The sequence below is a fragment of the Bactrocera dorsalis genome, chromosome 5, assembly GCF_023373825.1.
Source record: "Bactrocera dorsalis isolate Fly_Bdor chromosome 5, ASM2337382v1, whole genome shotgun sequence".
Taxonomy (NCBI): domain Eukaryota; kingdom Metazoa; phylum Arthropoda; class Insecta; order Diptera; family Tephritidae; genus Bactrocera; species Bactrocera dorsalis.
This window is the reverse complement of record NC_064307.1, coordinates 37,060,092-37,084,925: the sequence shown is the minus strand read 5'-3', so window position 1 is coordinate 37,084,925 and position 24,834 is coordinate 37,060,092. Positions and strand designations below refer to the sequence as shown.

The following is a 24,834-nucleotide window of genomic DNA, read 5'->3' as shown; positions in this document are numbered from 1 at the left end:
AGTTTCATGTCGTTGTCAAAGACTTTGGAAGCATGAACCTCTCCTCATTGCTGTCGAATACGTGGGAGAGGTAAATCGCTTTCATATAGTATAAGTAGTAGTAAGCTTAAAAATTTGGGGTAAATGGTGGAGAATGGCTTGTTGTCTGATATATACGAATAAGTAAACCCTTAAAAGAAATCAATATCAATACTTGGATCCACCGGGAGCTGACATAATAAAACTTTACATTTTATAAGAGTTAAAATATCAATTATTTGTTCTCTTAAACAAATGTTTCACTCACGTAGGTATGACTGACAGTCTGCCAATAAAATGTACGTTCATGTTCAACAGTCCAAAACCAAAGAACCGCTTCAAGCACATTTGTCGAAGTATGTATGTACATGTAATCAAAGAACACATAGATACTCGTGCCAAATGATTATGTCCGTCTGGTATTTCTAATCAGTTTCCTATGACATGTTTTAATAAAAGGCTACGATGCGTATATAGTACATATATGTTAAAAAAGCCGGTGTTACCTTTCTATTAACAAATTGATATCACCAATTTTGTTAAATGCTGTCATCATCATCGGCTTATATTGGGGATGATAGGATATGCTTTCCCTTCTGCATATATATTAGAGTGTTCTTTATTTCGCAAGCTGATTTTTCAGCGTTTCCTAGATATATAAAGATACAACGTAAACAAACACTTTATTTTCAATTTCAACCGTGCCTAAATCTTTTACCTTTCTTACATATTTTATAAGGGCTTCTTGCTCGATTACAAAAAAGTTTTTATCTTCAAAGTAAAAGAATCTAAAATTTTGAAAAAGTGATAATCTGACACAGTATTTTCCACTCTACAAAGAGGTCTACTCTTCTTTCTTTATAAAACATTCCTTTAAAAGTGGTACGCAGTTAAGTTCATACGTCAAATATACTGTATTCATATGTATAGTACACCATGTCGTATGATCAACACAAAATGTAATATGAATATTTATACGAATAAAATTGTTAATCCCTTTTTTGCAGAGCACAAAGTTTTGTATTGGAATGCAGGATTTTAAATGAAGACTTCTATGCAGAGCATTAAATTTCGTACAAAACTAAGAGTTTTTTAAACGATTTTTTATTCATAAAAGTATTAAGAGAAAAATATTTTGATCTAAAATAAACAAACTTCAACTGCTCATATCTTTTAAACGGCTAGGTTTACGAAGAAATCGTTCAAGACTTTTTTGAAGATCAATTTCCTACTTAATCTCTGAACTGTGATATTTTTGTCAGGAGTTGGAGAGAGATATGTTTTCCTGTCTTTTAATAAGAAAATAATGTAAAACTGTAAAGAGGAATTTCTGTCTAAAATCAAGAGTTCATACTTGAAAAGATTTTTTTGGAGTAAGATAATATTTTTCAAAGCTACAGGAATAAAAAAATATACATCTTATTTAGACCCGTCCTTATATACCTATAGCAGGATAAGGGTGTAATATTTCTTAGAGAAGTGGTTATGATTCCAAGGGTATTTAGATGAGTCATATTTCGAAATCCATCTTAGTCTAGTTACAGCCGCTGGCGGAATAAACAGCCTTCACAAATATTACTCCAAATCTTAGTTGATGGCGTTGATGATTAAAAATACCACGTCAGTTATAGCGGCGTGGTCAGCAGGAAGCGAATCGTTGCCTTTATTAAGCACTTGAACGAAAACTTCAAGGAATGTGCCTGACTTATTTATGTAGCTTTTAAATATTCTCAAGTATGGTGGTATAATGTCCTGTATCTTATTTATAGAACACTGTCGACTTCAGACTTTTAATGTCAGCGAAAGTCGAGATGATATTTTCTTTTTGCAGCCTTAATGTGTCTCTTGCCTACACTGAAGCTTGAGATATGTTAATTTTATTGCAGCAGCAGCGTGTCACAAATAGAATTAGGTACAAACGAAAATATGCATACGTTGGTGTATGGTATATAGTACATATAAGTAGTACTTATATATGTATATCAAATATGCGAAATACAGCAACAGCAAATTGAAGAGCATGTGGAAAAGCATTTTAAGTAGCTTACTCACTTATAAAAATAAATGAAGAGTTATATTCTTTCATCCATTCAAGGGAGGTCTGACAAGTTAGTGTTATTTTATAGAAACTTAAATATCCTTAAGGAACTTAAATCGATTATAGTGATCTTCCAACTTTCTCAGACGAAAGTTGGCGATTTCTTCTCAGAAACAAGAAGACAATATTGTTTCTTTGGATTGGCCATCAAAGTCACCAAACGCCGATCGAAAAGAATATTTTTGGTATTTAAGTAAAACGAGAAAATCAAGAACACATTTAACTTCAACAAAAGATTTCATTCGACTACCCTAAAACTCTTGCAGGTCGCTTGCTGTGGAAAATGCGGAAAATTTAGTTGTAAGACGTCACTAAGATGCCAGTCTCTAATATACAATGCAGGAGATTGTAGCGAGTATTAAATAATCGTTAACTACTACAAAGGATTGTGTTTTCTATATTTAAAATAGTTTTCCCAATAACCCCTTTGTACACTTTGGAAAATGAAAGTATTATTTACCTAAAAAACATTGTTATTTTCTTCTTTCTTAAGCAAAATTACTCTTGCGATTGACACAATCTCTTAGACGTTGGCATCCCACTCTTTTAAGTGTTTGAGCAGTTTCCATGATCGCGATTATCTTTTCTACATACATACATATTTCGGTATTTCTCTTTTGTCAATTTCGTTTCTGTTGCTGTTGTCACACTTTGTTGCCACTTTTTTAGTGTTTCGCTCTCCCAAATCGCAAATACCCTAGGCTAAAAAATATATTTCCTCTCGATGGATGGATACTAGCTGACCCCGCAGCCGTTTTCCTGCGTGAAATTACATATGTGTTTTGAAATGAAAAGAAAGTTAAATTTATCTTTTCTTTTTTTCAATGTAACGCAGCTTGATAAATAACATTTTTTGGTTTCTGTTCCGGTGCGTAAATGTACAGAGAAGATAGTTTTCCAACTCGTGACGTATTTTTGGCCGTGTATAAAACATAGCAGTTCCAAATTTATGCCATACATTTCTAGCGACTATCCTTGTGTACTGATGATTGTCATTTCAAATGCAATTTTTACTGGAAACGGAATACGTGTGAACTGAAATGGTAAATCGATAGAACTCAAAGGAACTTGTAGAATCAAGCATTCTGCCCCCTTGTATTCGATAGGTGCATCACAATCAGTCGGGTTCCATTACACAGTTTCAGCGCTTGCAGATTGCAAAACATAATAACAACAGATCCAACTTTGAGACGCAAATAGTGTGGTGGGAAACCAATCCTCTCCAAAGAATTTAGAAATTGCACTGGATAATTTACGGCGTCGTCTTTTGAATTTTCCAGTTTAAGTCAGCAACATCGGTAATTTGGCAGCTAACATTGCGCGTGCACTTAAGGAATCGCAAATACGATAATTGGGCCAATGTTCGGATAAACATTCGTGATGAGTTCATCTTTCGTGAACTGATAAAGGGAAGATGGAATTGATATCAAACCACCGGAAGTATCAATCGAAATTGATCCCTTTCCAATTTTTAGGGAAGACGATGTAAAATGTCTTTGGCAATGTCATTTTTGTTCGTATCCTATAATAGACGCGGATTTGAAGCTGATATGTCGAGATGATTATCGCGTAAAAGTGTGCGACTTTCATTTGCATTTCAGTGATTATCATTTTCCAGCAATTGTAATTGCTGGCTTGCTTCTCAAAAAGTTGCACACACCTTATCATTCACAGTACGCAATGACTCAAATGAAGTTGAAAGGCGTACATTTATCAATAGCAACCGAAGGTAGAAAGAATCGTCGTTTTTCGGTTGGATTGTGTAAATTCGTGCTAATGTATTAGTTGATAACAGACCTGGATGCCCATCTACTGGTTGGCCTTGCGTTCTGCGCAACTATTCGACGATGCTTTCCATGTGCAATATCAAGATTTTTCCGAATAGAGCAATGTTCTCGAAAACGGATCACTGACGAAAGTTGAGCAAAAACTCGTCAATGTCAATGTTGTGGAAAGTGTTTCCGCTGGCTGTACTGTATTCTCTGGGTAGAAAAACACTCTTTAGCCATTCTCCAAATAAACTGCGAGACGCACAACAGTCGGAAAACGTTCATGAATTGCAAAACTAAATATCCTACAAAGCGCTTTATTGCAGTTCACGTATCGACCGTATCGTTCAAGACCAATAATCGCCATGTTGCTTCCTTTGGTGACGTACTTACAAACGTATTTTATCGATTACACCAAACTACATTACACAACATTCACATGACTTTAGAATGTGAATTAGACAATAGTGGCGAATATGGTACGATCCATGTGTTGATAATTTCGATATTCACGCCTCTAAATTGAATGCTAAATGTTCCGCCATTGTCGTCTGGTGAGCGACGCCGATACAGTGGATATCCATCATTTCCAAAAGAAAAGCACGTGGATACTGTTTCGTGCATTTACACACAAATTGAAGTGGGATTATGGTGTCCGCAAGTTCCATGAACCTTATTGGTTTTCATCACTTCGTTTGATACTGGATCTTCTTTCTTTGCATCAGGAATTTCCGCATAATTAAATTATTTCATCAATTTGATCTGGTGTAACCACCATCCACCATCCAAAGAAGAATGTGTGCGTGCAGCAACCCCCTCTTTTGCCACTCAACAGAGTATATCTAGCATCTAACAGCACCATATATATGTACGTTGCTTCAAGATAATGTCCATCGGAGCTGTTGAAAAGTCTTGCTATGGCATCGTGACGATCGCTTTCTGATTGATCGCGACCCATACTACCACACGTACATCATTGCATCCTGGGAGTACTCGTTCATGTGGCTTGGGCTGCTAATGTATGTTGATGCCAAAAAGAAACGCCGACCGATATAAGCGCGACCTTTTCATGGCATCGTAACAAATTTCAATCTGTAATTGATCGCTTTGTTTGCAACACACATAACATTTTCACTGAATAATTTTCAAAAATTTTTGAAGCAAACGCCAAATTTGAACGATTTAAATAATTGAAAAACAAAACAAAAAAATTGAATGAAAAAATTTGTATGGAAAAAATTAACTTTTTGGTATTGTCCAATTTTCCGACTTTTCCTCAAGAAAAGCATATAGGTTTTTTTATTTCTAAACCTTCCCCAATCCGCGCAGAACATTCTCTGCAAATTTCATCAAGATTGGTTCAGCCGTTCTCTTAGCGTTACTAAAAAACCAAAAATTCATTCGTTTCTATGGGAAAAAGAAAAGGGCCGTTTTTAAGGGTTTTCCGGCAATTTTTCGAGTTTTTTTCTCCGTATAAACCATCCCTGAACCTCAACGAACATTTTAAAAAAAGAATTATCAAATTTGGTTCAGTCGTATGAAAGTGATGCGCGTACATACATTTTGGCGATTCATTTTTATTTATGTATATATGCTCTAGTACTGAAATACTTGTACATACATAAGTAGATAACGAACGCATTTTTGACGTGTGATTTTCAGCAAGTCAATACTTTTTTCGGAGTTGATCTTTTGACTGATGTAACATGATTTATGTATACTCAGTTACGTTAGCATTTTATATTGAACAGTCTTAGTCCGGAACAACGTTTGGAAATCGTGCAAAATTTTTACCAAGATAATGGTTTTGTTCGTGTGATGCATCGGGCGCTGCTTCCAATATCCACTTTATGGGGGATTTTTCGGAAGGATCTTGGTTTGCGGGCTTTCAAAACCCTTTCTGTGCAAGAATTGGCACCAAACGACCATCACTTGCGTCGTTCCGAGAAGACCACTGATTCCGGCTTTAAAAAAAAATTTTGTTCAGCTATGAAGCTTACTTTTGGTTAAATGTGCACATTAGTAAATAAAACAAGTAAGGAAGGTCTAAGTTCGGGTGTCACCGAACATTTTATACTCTCGCATGATAAAGTGATAATCGAGATTTCATTATCCGGGAGATTTACCGATATTTTCGGTGAAAAATTAGGTTAGGTTAGGTTAGGCACTGAGTTCTTCGTGTTCGATATCAGGGACCTTGAAAAGTTATAGTCCGATCACGACAATTTTTCCACAAGGGATACCTGTGCTCAAACGCAGTATTTGTATAAAGTTTCATTCCGCTATCATCATTGGTTCCTAATGTATATATTATACAGAGAAGGCATCAGATGGAATTCAAAACAGCGTTATATGTATTGGAAGAAGGCGTGGTTGTTAACCGATTTCACCCATATTTCGTACATGTCATCAGGGTGTTAAGAAAATATTATATGCCGAATTTCATTGAAATCGGTCGAGTAGTTCCTGAGATATGGTTTTTGGTCCATAAGTGGGCGACGCCACGCCCATTTTCAATTTTTAAATAAAACAAACCTGGGTGCAGCTTCCTTCTGCGGTTTCTTTCGTAAAATTTAGTGTTTCCGACGTTTTTTGTTAGTCGGTTAACGCACTTTTAGTGATTTTCAACATAACCTTTGTATGGGAGGTGGGCGTGGTTATTATCCGATTTCTTCCATTTTTGAACTGTATATGGAAATGCCTGAAGGAAACGACTCTATAGAGTTTGGTTGACATAGCTATAGTAGTTTCGGAGATATATACAAAAAACCCACTTTTCCAAAAAAATTACGACTAAATATGCCCCTCCCTAATGCGATCCTTTGTGCTAAATTTCACTTTAATATCTTTATTTATGGCTTAGTTATGACACTTTATAGGTTTTCGGTTTCCGCCATTTTGTGGGCGTGGCAGTGGGCCGATTTTTCCCATCTTCGAACTTAACCTTCTTATGGAGCCAAGAAATACGTGTACCAAGTTTCATCATGATATCTCAATTTTTACTCAAGTTACAGCTTGCACGGACGGACGGACGGACGGACAGACAGACATCCGGATTTCAACTCTACTCGTTACCCTGATCACTTTGGTATATATAACCCTATATCTGACTCTTTTAGTTTTAGGACTTACAAACAACCGTTATGTGAACAAAACTATAATACTCTCTTTAGCAACTTTGTTGCGAGAGTATAAAAAAGTAAATGGCGACTGTTTGAATTTTTTGCCCGCAAAGATCAAAATTTTTAAAAATAGTAAAAATCAAAATTTTTTAATAATCCTAGTTCCAACCATAGAGAGATATATAAAGAAGGTTCACACCAAATTTCAAGTTAATTGGTTCATTAGAACTTGAAAAATCATGTCAGAAGTGTTGAAAATAGTAGTTTGGAGAAAAACGCGATTAAAGATTTGAGTCTAGCTGCAGGCAGTCTATATGCTGCGTCACTAAAATAGCTATAAGTCGGTAAATAATAGGAATTTTAAAAATTCCTTTGGGGAATATATTCTTAAAGGTCCAGTCTTTAAGAATATGCAAAATCGATTTTTTTCAAAATTCTAGACTAGAATACCCCTTTAAGGGAAGTATTGGTCCGATTCAACCCATTTTTGACTTACGAACATGCCATTATAAGAGAGGGATTATCTCTTAACTTCAATTATATATACATAACATTGATCGACATTTTCGATCAAAAGTCACCTACAGGTACCGGGGTCTGAACATTCGGTACCTAGAGGCTTCAACAGTTTTTTATTAGATGCGGTGACATACGTGCGAAATTATGGATCTCGGTCAATTAAAAAGCGATGTCACAGCACGACTTTTAAAACAACAGCTACGATTTTTGATAGACTTTATCTTGAAGCAACGTATATATGGTGCTGTTAGATGCTGGATGTACTCTGTTGAGTTACAAAAAATAGGTTCACCACATGCACACATTCTTCTTTGGATGGTAGATTATGGTTACACCAGATCAAATTGATAAATTCATTTTTGCGGAAATTCCTGATGTAGAGAAAGATCCAGTGTTATATGAAGTGGTGGAAGCCAATATGGTTCATGGACCTTGCGGACAGTACAATCCCTTTTCGGTTTGTATGTCTGACAATAAATGCACGAAACACCATCCACGTGCTTTTCTTTCGGAAACACAAACTGGAAATGTTGGATATCCACTCTATCGTCGTAGCTCATCAGACGACCATATAACTTAGAGGAGTGAATATCGAAGTTGACAACACATGGATCGTACTATATTCACTATTATTGTCTAATTCACATTGAAAACTCATATCAATGTTGAGTATTGCAGTTTGGTATAATCGATAAAATACGTTTGTAAGTGCGACACCAAAGGAACCAACATGGCGGTTATTGGTCTTGCACGGTACGGTCGATACGTGAACTGCAATAAAGCGCTTTGTTGGCTATTTACTTTTGCAATTCATGAACGTTTTCCGTCTGTTGTACGTCTCGCAGTTAATTTGGAGAATGGCCAAAGAGTGTATTTCAACCCAGGGAATATAGTACAGCCAGTGGAAACACCGCCAGCAACAAAATTAATATTTACGAGTTTTTGCTCAACTTTCGTCAGAGATCCGTTTGTGCGAGGACATTCGAAAATACCTTGATATTATGCATGGAATGCATCGTCGAAGAAATAAGTAGTTACGCAGAAAGCAAGGCCAACCAGTAGATTGACATCCAGGTGTTTTATCAACTAATGCATTAGGACGGATTTACAGAATCCACCCGAAAAAACAACGATTGCTTCTACCTTCGATTGCTATTGATTAATGTACGCGGTTCAACTTCATTTAAGTCATTGCGTACTGTGAATGGTACGGTGTGTGTAAGTTTTGGAGAAGCAAGCCAGCAAATACAATTGCTGGAACATGATAATCACTGTAATCAAACAATGTACGATGCGATAGCTACTTCGAAAGCAAATAAAGGTCGCACACTTTTCGGGGTGATCTCGATACGTCCGGTGGTTTCATATCAATTCCATCTGCCGTTTATCAATTAACGAAAGATGAAGTCATCCCGAATGTTCGGACAGTAGACAAATTGTCGTAACTACGATTCCTTAAGTGCACGCGAAATGTTAGCTGCCAAAAATACCGATGTTGTTGACTTTAACTGGAAGATTCAAAGTCAAATTCCGGGAGACTTGCGCTCATACAAATATATCGATCGTATTGACAATGAAGACGACGCCGTGATTATCCAGTGGAATTTCTCAATTCTTTGGAGAGGCTTGATATGCCACCGCATCATTTGCGTCTCAAAGTAGGATCCGTCGTAATTATGTTTTGCAATCTTCATGCGCTGAATACAAGGAAGAGAATGCTTGATTCTACGAATTCCTTTGAGTTCTAACGGTTTTCCATTTCAGTTCAAACGTATTCCGGCATAAATAAGGAAGTGCTATGTTTTTCACACGGCCGTGGCGTGCTCACGAGTTGGAAAACCATCTTTTCTGTACATCGGAACAGAAACCAAAAAAACGTTGTTTATAAAGCTGCCTTACATTGAAAAAAAAAATGAAATGATAAATTTAACTTTCTTTTCATTTCAAAATACATAATTTCACGCAGGACAACGACTGCGGGGTCAGCTAGTTCTACATAAAAACCTAAAATTAGTCTGATTACTTTTATTTTCTTTTAATGTTATTTTTTCACCTTTCTATTACAGTAGAATCCCGATTATCCGGATCAAATAAAACCAGGGGTATTCCGTATAATCGAAAATCCGGATAATCGATTTCATAGAAAATCAAACAATATTTAAATTACATATAATAACGTTTTATTATGTAATAAATTTTACAAGTGTAGTTTAGATAATATGTACGGTATAAAAAAACCGAGCTATAACGATAAATAATGTATTACATAATGCCCATGTAATTTAAAATTTTGGTTGGAAATACATAACTTGTTATTGGTCTTTGACGTAAAGAATCACATCGTTTAATTGCGGCCAAGACCCTGATGCGTTTCAGTTGTAACAACTAAATGGCATCCGATTGAAAATTAGAGCCGAGACGGATATTCGGATAATAGATGTTCGGATAATGGGGATTCTACTGTATTATCGCAACTGTGATTGTTGTAAGAGCACTCTTAATTTTTGTGCCCACCACTACGCTCTTAAGAGAGCTGTTCCTCTCTTGCTCTTTTACATATTTTTCATTAAATTAAAGAGCATGTCACATATCTTTGCAATTACATATCTATTACACCAGTAACCGTCAATCTGATGGATTTGACCGATTTTAGAATTGGTCTCATATTACGGATTCCTAACTTTCAGTTCAAGTGCCTTAGCACCATCCCCTGCTTCCAAATTAATTAGTTTTGTATGACAATACTGAAGTTTTAAATTATATTTATTAGATAATAATAAAAGAATTTGTTAAATCAAAAAACGGAACAATAATTACATTATTTTTATTCACATCGCCGACAGCAAGGATTCAGGCACAACAAAACCGTTTAACACATCAATTCTGGGTAATAAGCACCTTTCTACCCAACAGAAATTCTCTTCATCAAATACTGATACACATGACTTGTCAGCAGATTTAGACTTGCCACCAATAGCCCACAGTCTATTGTCTAGTGTTACGCAAGCTTTATAACCACCGCCAACTTCCAAAGAGCAAATCTGCGAAATGTTTTCAAGAATATTCAGTTTGGCATCAAGCGATTGGCAAAAATCAACTCAATATACTTATGTATGTAGGTTAGAGTGGGTCAAATTTTTTCTTGCCAAAGCGGTTATCAAAATCGTAAACTACGATGAATTCTAAGAACATTTGCCCAAGAAACCATGGGTCTAAAATGAAAATCGAGCTTTCGGTTTTTAGCGAGAAAATTTCGTATATTGTATTTTGTAAAAAAAAAAATCCAATTCCTATTTCACTGTCGATTGTTTGCTTGTTTAGTAGCTATCGAAGCTAATTTGCTCAAATTTGGTATGTGATGTTGTATTTAAGCAGAAAATTCGACAGTACATAAATTTTTTATAGAGGGCGTGGCACTGCCCACTTATGAGTTCATATGTACCACCTCTGGAACCACCCCACCGATTTCGTTCCAATTTTGTATATATATTACACAATGCCTACTTAAGGGATATCTGGAAAATGATCGAAATCGGATAACAACCAAGCCCACCTCCCATATAACGGTAATTTTTGAAAACACTAAAGATCGGAAATTTTAATAACTGTTGAAGGGAAACATCTTGAGTTTGGTATTCGGTGTTATATTGCAGCCAGAAATCCGACTATATGAAAATTTTGGCAAGTCACCGCCCACTTTTGAGTGTAAATCTCTGGAACTACTTTATCGATTTCGTCTAAATTTTGTACACATTTTAGATTGTACCTAGTTATGTATGTGAGATTATGAAAATGATTAAAATTGGGCAAAAACTACGGCCACCTCCCATATAGCGGTATTTTTCTGTACGGTCACTCCTTTATTTTTTCGACTCTAGTAGTTGTTACTGTTTTCCTTTTCATTTATTAAAAAAAATCAAATAATTCCAATTTCTGTTACACTGTCGATTGTTTGTTTGATTTGCATTTGTTTTTTTTTTTAGAGAAAGCAACGCAACGTTGATGAATTACTAATAAAACAATTGTTTCCGAAACCGTCGTTTTAAATTATTCTGATACAATATTACAGTTAGAAGATTTTACTCAAGGAAAAAGTGTGTGCCTCTGATTTTAGCGATTCTAACATTTTAAAGCAAAACTTAAGCTTCTTTTAATTATGGAGTCTTCTCCTATATCATTTAGTTCTTGTGTTAATGATATTACATTATCAAATCTCTCGGAATCAAATTTGAATACATCGGTTCTCGTCCGATCACCCAAGCGTTTTAAAACCCGATCTAAATACTATTATTTTATAAATATCTAATTTATTTTTAAGGGTCACAACATTTTATTTCTTAAAATTATAAAACCCATGAGCTTTTACATTTCTTGTGTATTGATGATTTAATAGCCAATTTCATAAAAAACTTTTTTAACATTAATCTAAACATCAAACTTAGACCGTTATCTATACAGCTTCTAAAGCTCTTGGAATTTCCTTTCGAACAACAGACATAACCACTTTTGTTAGTTTTCTTAAAAGATTCAAACCCATTTTTTAATGTTTTAAATTTGTGTAGAGCACTTTCTCAAAATTGCAAGTATATAGAGATCTTAAGATCAACTTGATATGCATCACAAAAAGAACGCTGATGAGAAGGTGTAGCAGCACCTGTACGGTCACTGCTTGATGTTTTCGGCTCCAGTAGTCAAGCAAAAATTGAAATGTTGATTTTGCAGCCATTCGTACGCCGGCTCGTCCGCTGGTGAGGAGTGGAAGGAGCACAGGAAAACAATGAATAAACTGAAATGTTTGCCATTAAATGATTTCGTAGAAATTGCCGGCAAAATGCCGAAAAATCAAACGCGGCGAACGGCGCAGTTTGATTTTGGAGCGCAACAACTCATCGTGATGTGATATTTATTTTCCATCATGCAAGGATTGAAATAATTTGTTGGCCTGTGCGCTGTAGGTACCTGTGACCATGTGTCTTGCTGAGGATCGTAACGTTCAAGAAGTCTGTAGTTATCAACACGACCTAAAACATAAATGTGACCTTTATGTGCAGCTGCCTGTAATATAAAAAGTAGCAGTAAACGTTGTGTTTAATTCTAATAGAACTAAGGGAGCGACTAAATAAATCAGTAAATATTAGACAATTTCGGTCATTTTTATTGTAGCGGAGTTACTTTTGCTTGTTTTGGAAACTTTAGGTTAGGCTTGCAACGTTGAAATCAAATGGAATCTCTTATTATAGCGGCAGTACTTATTTCACAAGTAAATTTTAATACTCTAGACAGAAAACGAATACCGATTACGTACATCTGTCTATAGTAAAAGATATCCAAGGAGGCAAATGTTAATACAATATTTAACACTTAAGTAACCTTGTGATATACGTCTTTGACTCTTCCTCATTCTAACAATTCGTGACTTGGTGAACGTTCTACTAATACGAGTATTAATAATTATATTTTAATATCCGCGCAAGAAGTCCAAGTATCCGAATCCGGATTGTAACATTCGACGGATTTTATTAGCTTGTTGTCATTAAAACCGCCAATTATGTAAATTTTACCATTTAATATCACTGCACGGGCGCAATATCGTGTATCAATTAAGCTTTTCACCAACTTCCAACCATCGGAAGTTGTATAACTGGAAATAAACAAAAGCAATGAAAAAAACTGCATATTTTTAAACCGAAGCGTCAAAACTGACATTTCGTCACTTTGCATAGTCTGTTAAAAAACACTTAAATTTATTCTAAATTAATCGTTGACAATGTCAAAATGTTACGAGTTTTCTAAAGTCAATTTCAATCAGATTATAACATTTCATTGAATTCCATCCTTCTTTCATTCCAAAGTACCTTATTTTGTTTACTACTTATACAACTCTAACACATCTAGTCTAAAGTTCTTTCAATGTTAAGCTTTAAGTTAACCTGAAATTATTAAAGCTCACAATCGCCATCGTTATGAATTCGTTACAGATTTATAGTATATGTATTCACCTTTCCACCGACGACAGATAATTATTACCCCCATGACCACCAATCGCGTAGATTTTATTATCTAATTCGACAACACAGTGCCCCCATCGTGCTTGCTTCATGGGAGGTAAATTTTGCCATGTCTTATTCCGTATATTCCAGCTGAGGACGACGTTAAGTGTGGCACCATCGTTATTACCGCCAATAAATAATAAATTGTCATTCTTTAAAATAGTTCTATAATCTTCGTAATCGATTTTTATGCTCGCATATTCCTGCCACTTATCCTCAGTTTTATTATATTGCAGCAGCTTGTCATTCACCTATTCCAAAAATATTGTAAGTATGTACATTAATGTATAATTATCATTTTTGAATATAGGCCACAGTGTGCGTTTACCTCTGAGCAAACGGCTAGAATTGTTTTGTCACCACAAATTGTAGTACTGACCCACGTGGTTCTGTCAATCGCATATTTATCATTGGCCGTACTGTAGGCTCTCTGATCCACAATAACGCTCTGAGGGCGAGTAGCTCACATCCAGGTAACGGCTGTATGTGTGTCATCAGAAAGTCCATATTGAATTGGGTAAGACGGAGACAAGCTATTAAAAGTGGCAGTTGCTCTTGGCGCGTAGGAACATCGTAATTGTACCAGCGTTGTATGGCATCGTAGGCATCTTCCTCACGGGTTATATTCAAATTGTCAGATACCAGAATACGTTGCAATTTTTCTACATCAAAATTCAAAAACTCATCGCTTCGGCTGATCTAGTATTATTAGAAACAAAATTTAAATTACACAAGTACCGTTATTGTGAGACATTACGTGTATATTTAGACTCACCTCCATGAAGTTCTGTGTTTCGTATTCGATGATTTTCGTCTTAAGAACTTCGCATTGAGTTTCACGCTCTAGCATATAAGCACCCTGTAAAGTGTAGTCATCGATGTGTGTCATGAGCAAGTTCACACTACTGCTTATGGCATCGTCCAATTGCAAAACGGTTGCCGCATTTAGCAAGGCAGCGACATTGTTAACGGTAATGAGCGCCTGTCCGGTGTAACAAAATGTTATTAGGTGCTCAAAAATATCGCTATCGATGTCATTTATCTCGATGACTGGATCAGTGCTTCCATTGCCATTGAAAAGGTTCTCGCAGTAAGGACTCGCTGCTGCGAGTATCAAACGATGCGCGGGTACACTGAAAAAAAATATAAATATTAATCTATATAAATTTATGTAAGCTGAGGACAAAGTAATACTTACAGAGCCGTTGGGCTTGAAACTCTAGTATCGGTATTCTGCTTGAGACGATTGTCTCATGTCTCTAATTGTCACAATAGTAATTTAGTGACTCTATCACTATTTATTAGTTTCTCGCGTGGAATTCCTTTTCTATATATATTGGCGGCGTTTCGCCGCGTTTCAAAAAATAATAGTCCTGGTCGATCCAACAACGGGGTATTCATAGTTCTTTTGCAAGCCGAAATGAGTGTGAATGAATTATAAACACCCCGGCCAGGGTTATTTTTTTGAAGAGCGGCCAAAGTTGTGAGAGTGCGAAACAGTTTTCAAAACAATAGGTTTTTCTTATAAAAAATTTGGAATTTATCGGCAGTATTATGAACAAGAGTGTGTTTCTGGGCATTTTGAAACAAAATTTGCTACAACACCAACACTGTTTGCACATTTTAATGCAATTGAGAATCTGTGGCTAGTTTTGGATTGAGAGATTGGAAATAAAACCGCTTGAAAAATGCCCTGCAAACAGAATGAAACAAAATTGCTCCTAGCGACACAAAGAAATCGGGGGAACCCAAGCCGAAATAGTTGGTATTTCACAAGGTATTAATCAAACTAAAATTTTGATTACGTTCTTCAATCATCATTTTCGCTGTGAGGTGCAATTGAATTGAACTGCAATTGCTTTAGTTATAACAAAACTTTGAATTTTTTAAAGCATAAATTAAATGCGTATATCTGTCGCTGTTAAATGGCATTTCTAGTTTTTAGAAAATGAATTTAGCTATCAGGTAATGCTTTCTTTAGTAATTTTTATATGGTGGTTTCTCACTTTGGCTGTGAGCCACTGTACATAAACTATGGAAAAATTCACTTTCTGCTCACGGATTTGTAATACTCGCGTCAAAAGAAGACGATTTAAAAATAAATATATTTTTTGCGGACTCCGTCTTTGAGGAACCTAAAGAATAAATTTTTGTTATTTTTAATATACACAAGTAAATGCATACATACTTATGTATAATTAATTAATAGGTAACTTGAAAGTTTTATCCGCTCAATTTCCGTATCAACAAATTGAAAAGAACTAACAACAAACAACGCGTCGCCGGCTAAAGTTCTGTAAACAATAATATAAACATTGAAAGTTTATTGTTATATGATCTGAAATGCTGACCGGCACTTTGCGACGGCCCAGCGGACTAGCTTCATATTTCTTTATACATCTTCTTCTTCTTCTTTACTGGCGTAGACACCGCTTACGCCATGAACGCCGAGTTAACAACCGTCCGCCAGTCGTTTCTTCTTTTCGCTACGTGGCGCCAATTGGATATTCCAAGCGAAGGCAGGTCCTTCTCCACTTGGTCCTTCCAACGGAGTGAAGGTCTTCCTCTTCCTCTGCTTCCCCCGGCTGGTACTGCGTCGAATACTTTTAGAGCTAGAGTGTTTTCGTCCATCCGGACAACATGACCTAGCCAGCGTAGCCGCTGTCTTTTGGAGGATGCAGTCATGTGTAGAAGTTCACGCAAGTGAGGAAAGTTCTCTGATTGCCATTCACTTGGGAGTGGCCAGAAACGATTATTTTACATATGGCACAAACAGCTCGCGACTTCCAGACCTCGACCAAGTATCCTCTGGGTAGTCAAAAAACATCCGTTTGAAGGCGAGCTAAGGTGAGAAAGCGAACCATTCCTACTCAGGGTTGCGCTCGGCTTGGGACCCGCCACGTAAAAAAAAAACAGTACCAATTTCTTTATACATACATATATACATATAATTAAAGCTCCTATAGAACTCTTGTTTTCCGTTGTACTTTAATAAAAATGCGTAAATTAATATGATGCTTATACCATGTTCAGACCGAAAATTTAAAAGATTAGATTACATTTAAGCATTTCATAACCCGAAAGTGTTCTTACTGCCGTTGGAGATTTATAAGTCAGATGTTTTTGACATTCAGTCATAAACATCAAAGTATTTATTAAAAGAAAACATTTTAATGTCGTATCTTGTTATAAAAATTGTCTTCTTTTTTCTAAATTATCTCCGCTCAATGGAAATAATTTGGGAATTGTTTGATTCTAACCGCTTAGCAATGAAACGTTTGCTGTTTGAACACGTAGCACTAAAAATGTGTAGCCTATATGGAGCAAATTCAACAAGGTCTATTTGAATAAAAGCAAGTATATATATAAATATTGGTATTATAACTTCGTTTAATTATAATGTGTATACAAGAATGATAGAGTACAAGATTGCGCAGATGAGAGTAAAACATTTTTCGTTCTGCGCATCTACGTCACACGGCTCATAAATTTCGTGAAATAGCTTGAGTAGCAAGTAAATATTGCTTGTTAACAAGAATGTTAGAGTAGTAGAGTTTATAGCTGCCAAATTTTTTACTGCGCCATGTGACGTAAGCAATTGTATGTCAAGTATAACGGACCTGCGCAATGCGTAATCTCTTTTCTATCATTCTTGATGTGTATATAATTTAGAGTCGTGGCAAAATGTTTTGGGAAGTCGACTGCCAGTTGAATTCAGATGCATTTTTTAAAAACAACTTCCGAATGAAGCGCAATTTTTTCATTAAATTAATTAATTAATTATTAAAATTATGTTGAAAGGATTGGAGAAGAAAAACACTAACTACCGGAAAGCAATTCAATTAGAGAAACGCGTTGCTTTTGCTTTATATGCTCTTGGCTTCTTCTGAACAATTGGAAATATGTTCGGAATTGGTAAAAGCAAGGTCTGCTCCATTCTAATTGATTTCTGTCATGAAGTCTGGCGTTGTTTGTGGCTTTTGTATTTGAAGAAATTCCCAATGAACGAAATTCAATTCTGCGAGTATTTAAATGATTTTGAGCCATTGGGTTTTCCTCAAGTGATAGGAGCTATAGGTAATAAGTTAAATTTTTTACAATGGAGTTTTTATATATTTTTAAGTTTTAGATGATTGTCATATAGAAGTTCGCCCAACAGCAGAACATGCTGTTGACTACAACTATTACAAACGCTGGTATTCCACGGTTCTTTTGGCTTTAGTAGATGCAAGGTAATTTTTTTCATGAAGCTCGTTTAAACACCTAATGTATTTCTTTAATGTTATAGATGTCGCTTTACGAGTATCACATGTCGCATCAACGTTGGTAGTCCAGGCCGTTGCAATGACTCTTCAATATTTGAGAGATCATCTTTAAAAAGCGAGTTGACACAATCTACTATATTTAAAGACATGAGTAGACGAATATCGTCAGTTAATGTTTCTGTCGTTTTGTTGGGCGACTCTGCGTTCAAATTTGATGAACTTTTGATGAAACCGTACCCATTTTGTGTAAACCAACCTTTGGATAAAAAAAATCAACTATGTACTCTCGAAATGCCGAAGAGTGGTGGAGAATGCTTTCGGTCTTTTAAAGGCAAGGTTTAGACGGGTTGGTAAAGGCTTGGATAACCACATGGTCAACACGTGAATTGTCATCAAAGCGTGCTGCGTGGAGTGGACTGCAATACAACAAACCGAAAAAGAAACTCAGCAGTTGCCAGAAAACGTCTCTAATATTCGTGGAAATGTTAACCCAAGAGCAGAGGAAATAAGACAAGCGTTCGTTTCATATTTCGGTGAGTTATTGCATTCAACTTTGAAATGCTGTTAAATCTCTACTAGCAAACGATCCATGCTTACATATTTTTTAATTTAATTCCAGTACAAATAACAGATATTTCTATATTTTATATATGTTACATATATATTTTCATATTCATTCACATATTTATATTCATTTTCCATTCATCATTTATATGTATGCATATCTTAAAACTAAAACTTAAAAAAAAATTTTTAAATCTATTTTTGGCTACGAAGGAAGTCGATGAAAGCGTCCTTCACTTCTTTTGAATCGTTTGTGTATTCTTGTAGGAGAGAAAGTTATCCTTAATTTTCTCCATTATTGTCATTGCTGATTTTTTTTTTACAGCATCTCTTGACGATGGCCGAGTGCAACCATGCGACGTAGAAGGTCCATCGCCTGGGCTTGGGAGTGGCGACTCTCCTTCTGTATCGGCCTTTACGGAAATTGGCTCCATATCAACTGAAAATAGAACAAACAAATAAAAGTGTAAAGAAACATTCCATAAATGTTTTTCATTTTATATTGGAATCTACTCCAATGCGCTTAAAACTTACCCACAATGCTATCCTTCACAAGTTCGGCGGAACAAAAACTTTTAAAACCGCCTAGTGCTTGGTGTACCGCCTCATAATGTTTCCACCGTCCAGGGGAGCCACCTGTTTTTCTGCTTTTCTTGTCTAAAAATAAAAAAATATTTAAAGTTATATGTTTACCTCATAATTTATTACTTACCTGTATTTGTTTGCGAAATTGTGCAATTTTATTTTTATCTCCATGGCCGTATAATCGTGTCCAGCCAAAAGCATTGCACCAGACATTTCCTCATATATTAAGTCGGCCTCGGCAGCTTCACTCCACATAACTCGCTTTTTTTTTGAGTTTTTTCATTTTTTTTATACTTTGATTTGTAATCAACGACAATTTTTGTTTTATTTTTTTGTCTTCTTTGTCTGTTAACTTTTCATGTTTTATATTTTGACAGTTTGAAGTGTCAAAATCAGCTGCGATTAAACAAATGTGACGAACAGCTGGCGCAAAATCAGAGTCTAACCTAGAGATTTAGAGTGGATCAGTTTCAAATCACTTCGATGAAATGGTTCTGAGCTGTCATTTTTGTATGGCGAAATCTTGATAAATTTATAAGATTAGTGGGATAATCTTTCTTTATTGTAATAGTGTTCAGAAACGTCGAAATAGAAATTCAGCTTTCCGATATTTCAACACTTATATTGTACTATATGATTTTTTTTAAATATTAAGTACACGTGTCACAACCATAGAGAGAGCTGTCAAAACTCACATTTTTCATAACATTTGCTAATGATGCCACTGCTGATAAATATTGGATTGGGCATTTTATAAACAACTTTTGGGTAATTTGCAGTTTCCACATTACCACTGAGGTATGCAAATAGCGCGTTACCGATATTATTTTTGAGTGCTCGGTTCCCCAGTAGGCCTATATCCCCATATGTATAAATAATTTTACAAACTATTGACATCTATTTTTACAACAACGCACTAATTTTGCAATTCGTTTTAGCGCTGCTCTTCTGGCATCCCGCCTTTTTCACTAACTGTTGGTTGACGGGACCCTGATTGTGTTTTGTTGCCAGCTCAGAAAAGAGATCAGGGCCCGCTGCCAGCTGACAAGCAAGAAAGCAAGAAAAGACATTCTGATCAATGGCTAATCTAATATTTTTCAGCAGTGGCATCATTGGCAAATGTTATAAAAATTACGAGTTTTGACAGCTCTATCTATGGTTGTGCCACGTGTACTTAATATTTAAGATAATCATATAGTACAATATAAGTGTTGAAATATCGGAAAGCTGAATTTCTGTTGCTGTTTTTTCGGAACACTATTACAATAACGACGTAAGCATCATATTAATTTACGAGTTTCTATTAAAATAAAACGGAAAAGAAGACTTCTATAGGCGCTTATATTATACATACAATATGTATCTATGTATGTATACAGAAATATCAAGCTGGTCGGACGCAAAATGCCAGTCAGCATTTCAGATTACATACAAAACAACAACTAATTTTCAATGTTTATATTATCGTTTGCAGAATTTTACTCGCAGTCGCGTTGTTTGTTGTTTCTTCTTTTCAATTTGTTGATAAGGAAGTTGAGCGAGTAAAACTTTCAAGCTACCTACGTAGTGCTATCATAGTGTGTGATCTGAGTTTTAAAAGGAAAAAATGAAATAAACATACTTATGTATACATTTACTTGTGTGTATTAAATACTCGTATAAGGAAAATTTATAGTCTAGGTTTCCTAAAGACGGAGGACGCAAAAATATAATAGGGGTATACCGAAATATACAAGGGCACGAGAGCACCCATTGCAGAATCTAGTGATATATGAACGGCTGATTCGGTCAATTTATTGTGAATGACGATTATCCATGGCTATTGTGAATTGGCGCACCTTAAGCATACATTTTTAACAAAAAAACTGTAAGCAATCGTTATAATTTAAATAAAAATTATAAAATCTATTTAAAACTTACCGTCCTCAACAATTTAACGACGTAATATGTCTTAATGTAAAATGGCGGCTGAAACAGGGTTGCACGCAAATATACATGGGTTTTGGTCTGACATATTTTACTGCCATTGCAAATAATTTTCTGCGTGTTTTTGTTGTTGTGCCGGTGCACCAAGAGGAAATACATATATGCAATTCTTGCACCTTGCAAGGGTTTTGCAAGAGCAAAAGCGAATACCGCGAGTATTACAAATCCGTGAGCAGAAAGTGAATTTTTCCATAGTTTATGTACAGTGGCTCACAGCCAAAGTGAGAAACCACCATATAAAAATTACTAAAGAAAGCATTACCTGATAGCTAAATTCATTTCCCAAAACCCAGAAAAACCACTGAACAGGGACAGATATTCGTATACATATTTAATTTATGCTCTAAAAAATTCAGAGTTTGTAGTAATTTTATTTAATCAATAACAAGAGCAATCGCAGTTCAATTCAATTTCACCTCACACCGAAAATGATGCAGTAATAAACCCAAACATACACTTCTGAAGGACATGATCAAAATTTTAGTTTGACTATTACCGTGTGAGATACCAAATACTATCTATAACAGCTTTCATACGTTTCGGCTTGGATTCCACCGATTTCTTTGTGTAGCTGGGAGCAATTTTGTTTCATTCTGCTTGCAAGGCGTTTTTGAAGCGGCTTTAGTTATGCGGATAGTTTCAAATAAGTCAGTTTTGCATAAAAGTTGTTCCAAATATTAGTTTCGCGCCCCTTTGTAGCAAATTACGTTTCAAAATGTCCAGAAACACACTCTTGTTCATAATAGTATTGATAAATTCCAAATTCGCGACTCCAGAAGATGTCGTGTTTACGTTGCTTCGTACATTTTGCGGTTGTAGCTTAGCATTTGCTTTTCTCCATACATAGGCTCTTTCCATCCGATCTAAACAAATTTAACTCTCATCTACAAAAATTTTCGGTATTCCAGAAGCTTTCATTCTTATATGTACTTCGACTTTTAGCATTGATGTGTGATTTATATCGGTCTGTTCGACCATTGAAACCAACTTTCCTGAACACTTCTTATGGTTTCCAGATGTGAATTTTTCCAAGAAATTTTTCCGCTTTGTTGATTAAAGTTAAAGTTGGAGTACGTAAACCCTTCGTTAAATATTTTATTAAGAGCCGATTTCTTTTTATTTGTCTGTGAGCTTACATTTCGGTATATGAACATGTTTTTACATAAAGATTGTAAAGAATAAATAATTTTAGCTCTTTTTTTATTAAAAATAATATTCCTGGCCGGGGTGTTTATAATTCATTCGCACTTAAAAGAGCTATGAACAACCCGGTGTTGGATTAGAAAAGGAATTCCATGTGAAAAACTAATAAAAAGTGATTTTGGGTGTAGATTGGAAAATGAGCTACTTCAAGTATGGTACTTCTACAAGGATATAAAGCAGAACTAAATATAAGAGTGAGAGATCCTAAGGTATAACACAAGTTTATTTTTACCTTCCACCCATAGAGGTTCAGGAACGTTCGATTGAATGCTACGATAACTAAAAATAAAGAACTGCGATTAGCTTATTACCAGACACGGAGTTCCACGCGCCATTAAAGTTGCCAAGGTAAGATGACAGTCGTTGATCGGGTGCAGATTTAGTGTACACCAGACAACTTGGAAGAAAACTTCCACATTTACTTATTTGAAATATTTTAATCAATATTGTCATTTTTGTATTACAGAAGGAAAGTTAAATAACTAGTAATGGCCACGAGTTCTTCCCAAACACTTGCTCTTCAGAGCAAATCCAGTGAGCAGAACCGCTTCATGGATAAATTAATGACGAAAATATTTAGCTTCTACGACGAGCAGTCTCTGATCGATGTGACATTCAAAGTTTCAAACCCAACGGCTCTGTAAGTATTACTTTGTCCTCAGCTTACATAAAATTATATGGATTAATATTTATAATTCTTTTCCAGTGTACCTGCGCATCGTTTAATACTCGCAGCAGCGAGTCCTTACTTCGAGAACCTTTTCAATGGCAATCAAAGCACTAATCCAGTCATCGAGATAAATGATATCGATAGCAATATTTTTGAGCGCCTAATAACCTTTTGTTATACCGGACAGGTCCTCATTACCGTTAACAATGTCGCTGCCATGCTAAATGCGGCAATCGTTTTGCAGTTGGAGGATGCCAAAAACCGTATTGTGGACATCCTCATGACACGTATCGATGAATACACTTTACAGGGTGCTTATACGATGGAGCGTGAAACGCAGTGTGAAGTTCTTAAGAAGAAAATCATCGAATACGAGACACAGCATTTCATGGAGGTGAGTCTAAATATACACGTAATGTCTCACAACAACGGCACCTATGTAATTTAAATTTTATTTCTAATAATACTAGATCAGCCGAAGCGATGAGTTTTTGAATTTTGATGTAGAAAAATTGCAACGTATTCTAGTATCTGACAATTTGAATATAACCCGTGAGGAAGATGCCTTCGATGCCATACAACGCTGGTACAATTACGATGTTCCTGCGCGCCAAGAGCAACTGCCACTTTTAATAGCTTGTCTGCGGCTTACCCAATTCAATGTAAACTTCCTGATGACCCGCATACAGCCGTTACCTGGATGTGAGCTACTGGCCTTCAAGGCGTTATCGTGGATCAGAGAGCCCACAGCACGGCCAATGATAAATATGCGATTTACAGAACCACGTGGGGTCAGTGCTACAAATTGTGGTTACAAAACAATTCTAGCCGTTTGCTGCTCAGAGGTAAGCGCATACTGTGGCTTATATTCAAAAATAATAATCTTAAATTAATGTACGTACGAGTACAATATTTATGAAATATGTAGATGAATCGCAAGCTACTGCAATATAACAAAGCTGAGGATAAGTGGCAAGAATATGGGAGTATAAAAATCGATTACACAGAGTATAGAACTATTTTAAAGGATGGTAATTTATTATTTATTGGCGGTTATAATGGTGCCACATATAACATCGTTCGTTGCTGGAACATACGAAATAAGATATGGTATAATTTGCAAGATATGGTCCAAGCAAGAAATAATCACTGCGTTGTCGAGTTAAATGGTGAAATCTACGCGATTGGTGGTTATGAGGGTAATAATGCTTTGTCGTCGGTGGAAAGGTGATTATATATAAATTTGTAACCAATTACCTAACGATGGCGATTGTGAGCTTTAAAAATTAAAGGTTGATTTTAAACTTAACGGTGAAAGAACTTTAGACTAGATGTGTTAGGGTAGTATAAGTAGTAAACAAGAAAAGGTACTTCGCCATGAAAGAAGTAGGGAATTCAGTGAAATGTTATAATCTGATTGAATCTGACTTTAGAAAACTTTAACACTTTGACATTGTCAACGACATCTTTAGAATAATTCTAAGTCTTTTTTAATAGACTATGCAACTTGACGAAATGTCACTTTTGACGTTTCAGTTTAGAGATATGCATTCTTTTTCATTGCTTTTTGTTTGTTTCCAGATATACGACTTCCGGTGGTTGGAAGTTGGTGAACAGCTTAATTGTTGAACGATATAACGCCAGTGCAGTGACCTTGAATGGTAAAATTTACGTAATGGGCGGTTCAAATGGCAATACTGGCTTAAACTCCGTCGAATGCTACAATCCGGATTCGAATACTTGGACTTCTTGCGCGGATATGACAGGTTACTTTGCTGGTGTAAGTTAGACTAAAATATAATTATTAATATTAGTAGAACATTCATCAAGTCATCATTTGGTAGCCTTCCCTAAAGTTTTCAAAACAAGCAGAAGTAACTCCGCTTCAATAAAAGTTACCGAAATTGTCTAATTGAAAATAGTTACCGATTTATTTAGTCGCCCTCTTAACTCTATTAGAATTAAATAAAACGTTTATTGCTACT

The 24,834-nt window shown here is 35.7% G+C and overlaps 3 protein-coding genes, 1 long non-coding RNA gene and 1 pseudogene across 6 annotated transcripts in view; 2 read left to right on the top strand and 3 right to left on the bottom strand.

Moving 5' to 3' along the window:
* The window catches only part of LOC125779055 (odorant receptor 63a-like), a 214,232-nt gene that overhangs the window by 143,797 nt on the left and 45,601 nt on the right, over positions 1-24,834 (top strand). The window lies entirely within an intron of this gene.
* On the bottom strand, positions 10,318-12,522 carry LOC125779069 (uncharacterized). The gene is made up of 2 exons (XR_007423097.1): positions 12,486-12,522; positions 10,318-10,567 (listed from the first exon to the last, which is right to left on the bottom strand). It is a non-coding gene; the product is annotated as an uncharacterized LOC125779069 (long non-coding RNA).
* LOC125779063 (kelch-like protein 17) lies at positions 13,912-14,482 on the bottom strand. Its single transcript, XM_049459488.1, has 2 exons — positions 14,352-14,482; positions 13,912-14,275 (listed from the first exon to the last, which is right to left on the bottom strand). The coding sequence occupies exons 1-2, from the start codon at positions 14,463-14,465 to the stop codon at positions 13,919-13,921; spliced, it is 471 nt and encodes a 156-aa protein (XP_049315445.1). The 5' UTR covers positions 14,466-14,482; the 3' UTR covers positions 13,912-13,918.
* Positions 18,522-19,333, bottom strand: LOC115066101 (uncharacterized; annotated as a pseudogene).
* On the top strand, positions 20,092-23,745 carry LOC125779059 (actin-binding protein IPP-like). 3 transcript variants are annotated; one of them, XM_049459480.1, is made up of 5 exons: positions 20,092-20,263; positions 22,425-22,527; positions 22,646-22,819; positions 22,886-23,243; positions 23,320-23,745. In XM_049459480.1, exons 3-5 carry the CDS (start codon positions 22,668-22,670, stop codon positions 23,740-23,742), a joined length of 933 nt encoding a protein of 310 aa, XP_049315437.1. In that variant the 5' UTR covers positions 20,092-20,263; positions 22,425-22,527; positions 22,646-22,667; the 3' UTR covers positions 23,743-23,745. The 3 variants fall into 3 exon arrangements, with proteins under 3 accessions (XP_049315437.1, XP_049315438.1, XP_049315439.1); XM_049459481.1 differs by lacking the exon at positions 22,425-22,527 and having other exon boundaries at positions 20,093-20,263; XM_049459482.1 differs by lacking the exon at positions 20,092-20,263 and having other exon boundaries at positions 21,565-22,527; positions 23,325-23,453.

Coding starts and splice junctions, on each gene's coding strand:
- LOC125779059 (XM_049459480.1), top strand. CDS start 22,668: ATGGCCACGAGTTCTTCCCAAACACTTGCTCTTCAGAGCAAATCCAGT. Junction 22,820..22,885: donor GTTTCAAACCCAACGGCTCT/GTAAGTATTACT, acceptor ATTCTTTTCCAG/TGTACCTGCGCATCGTTTAA. Junction 23,244..23,319: donor AGACACAGCATTTCATGGAG/GTGAGTCTAAAT, acceptor TAATAATACTAG/ATCAGCCGAAGCGATGAGTT.
- LOC125779063 (XM_049459488.1), bottom strand. CDS start 14,465: ATGACACACATCGATGACTACACTTTACAGGGTGCTTATATGCTAGAG. Junction 14,276..14,351: donor AAACACAGAACTTCATGGAG/GTGAGTCTAAAT, acceptor TAATAATACTAG/ATCAGCCGAAGCGATGAGTT.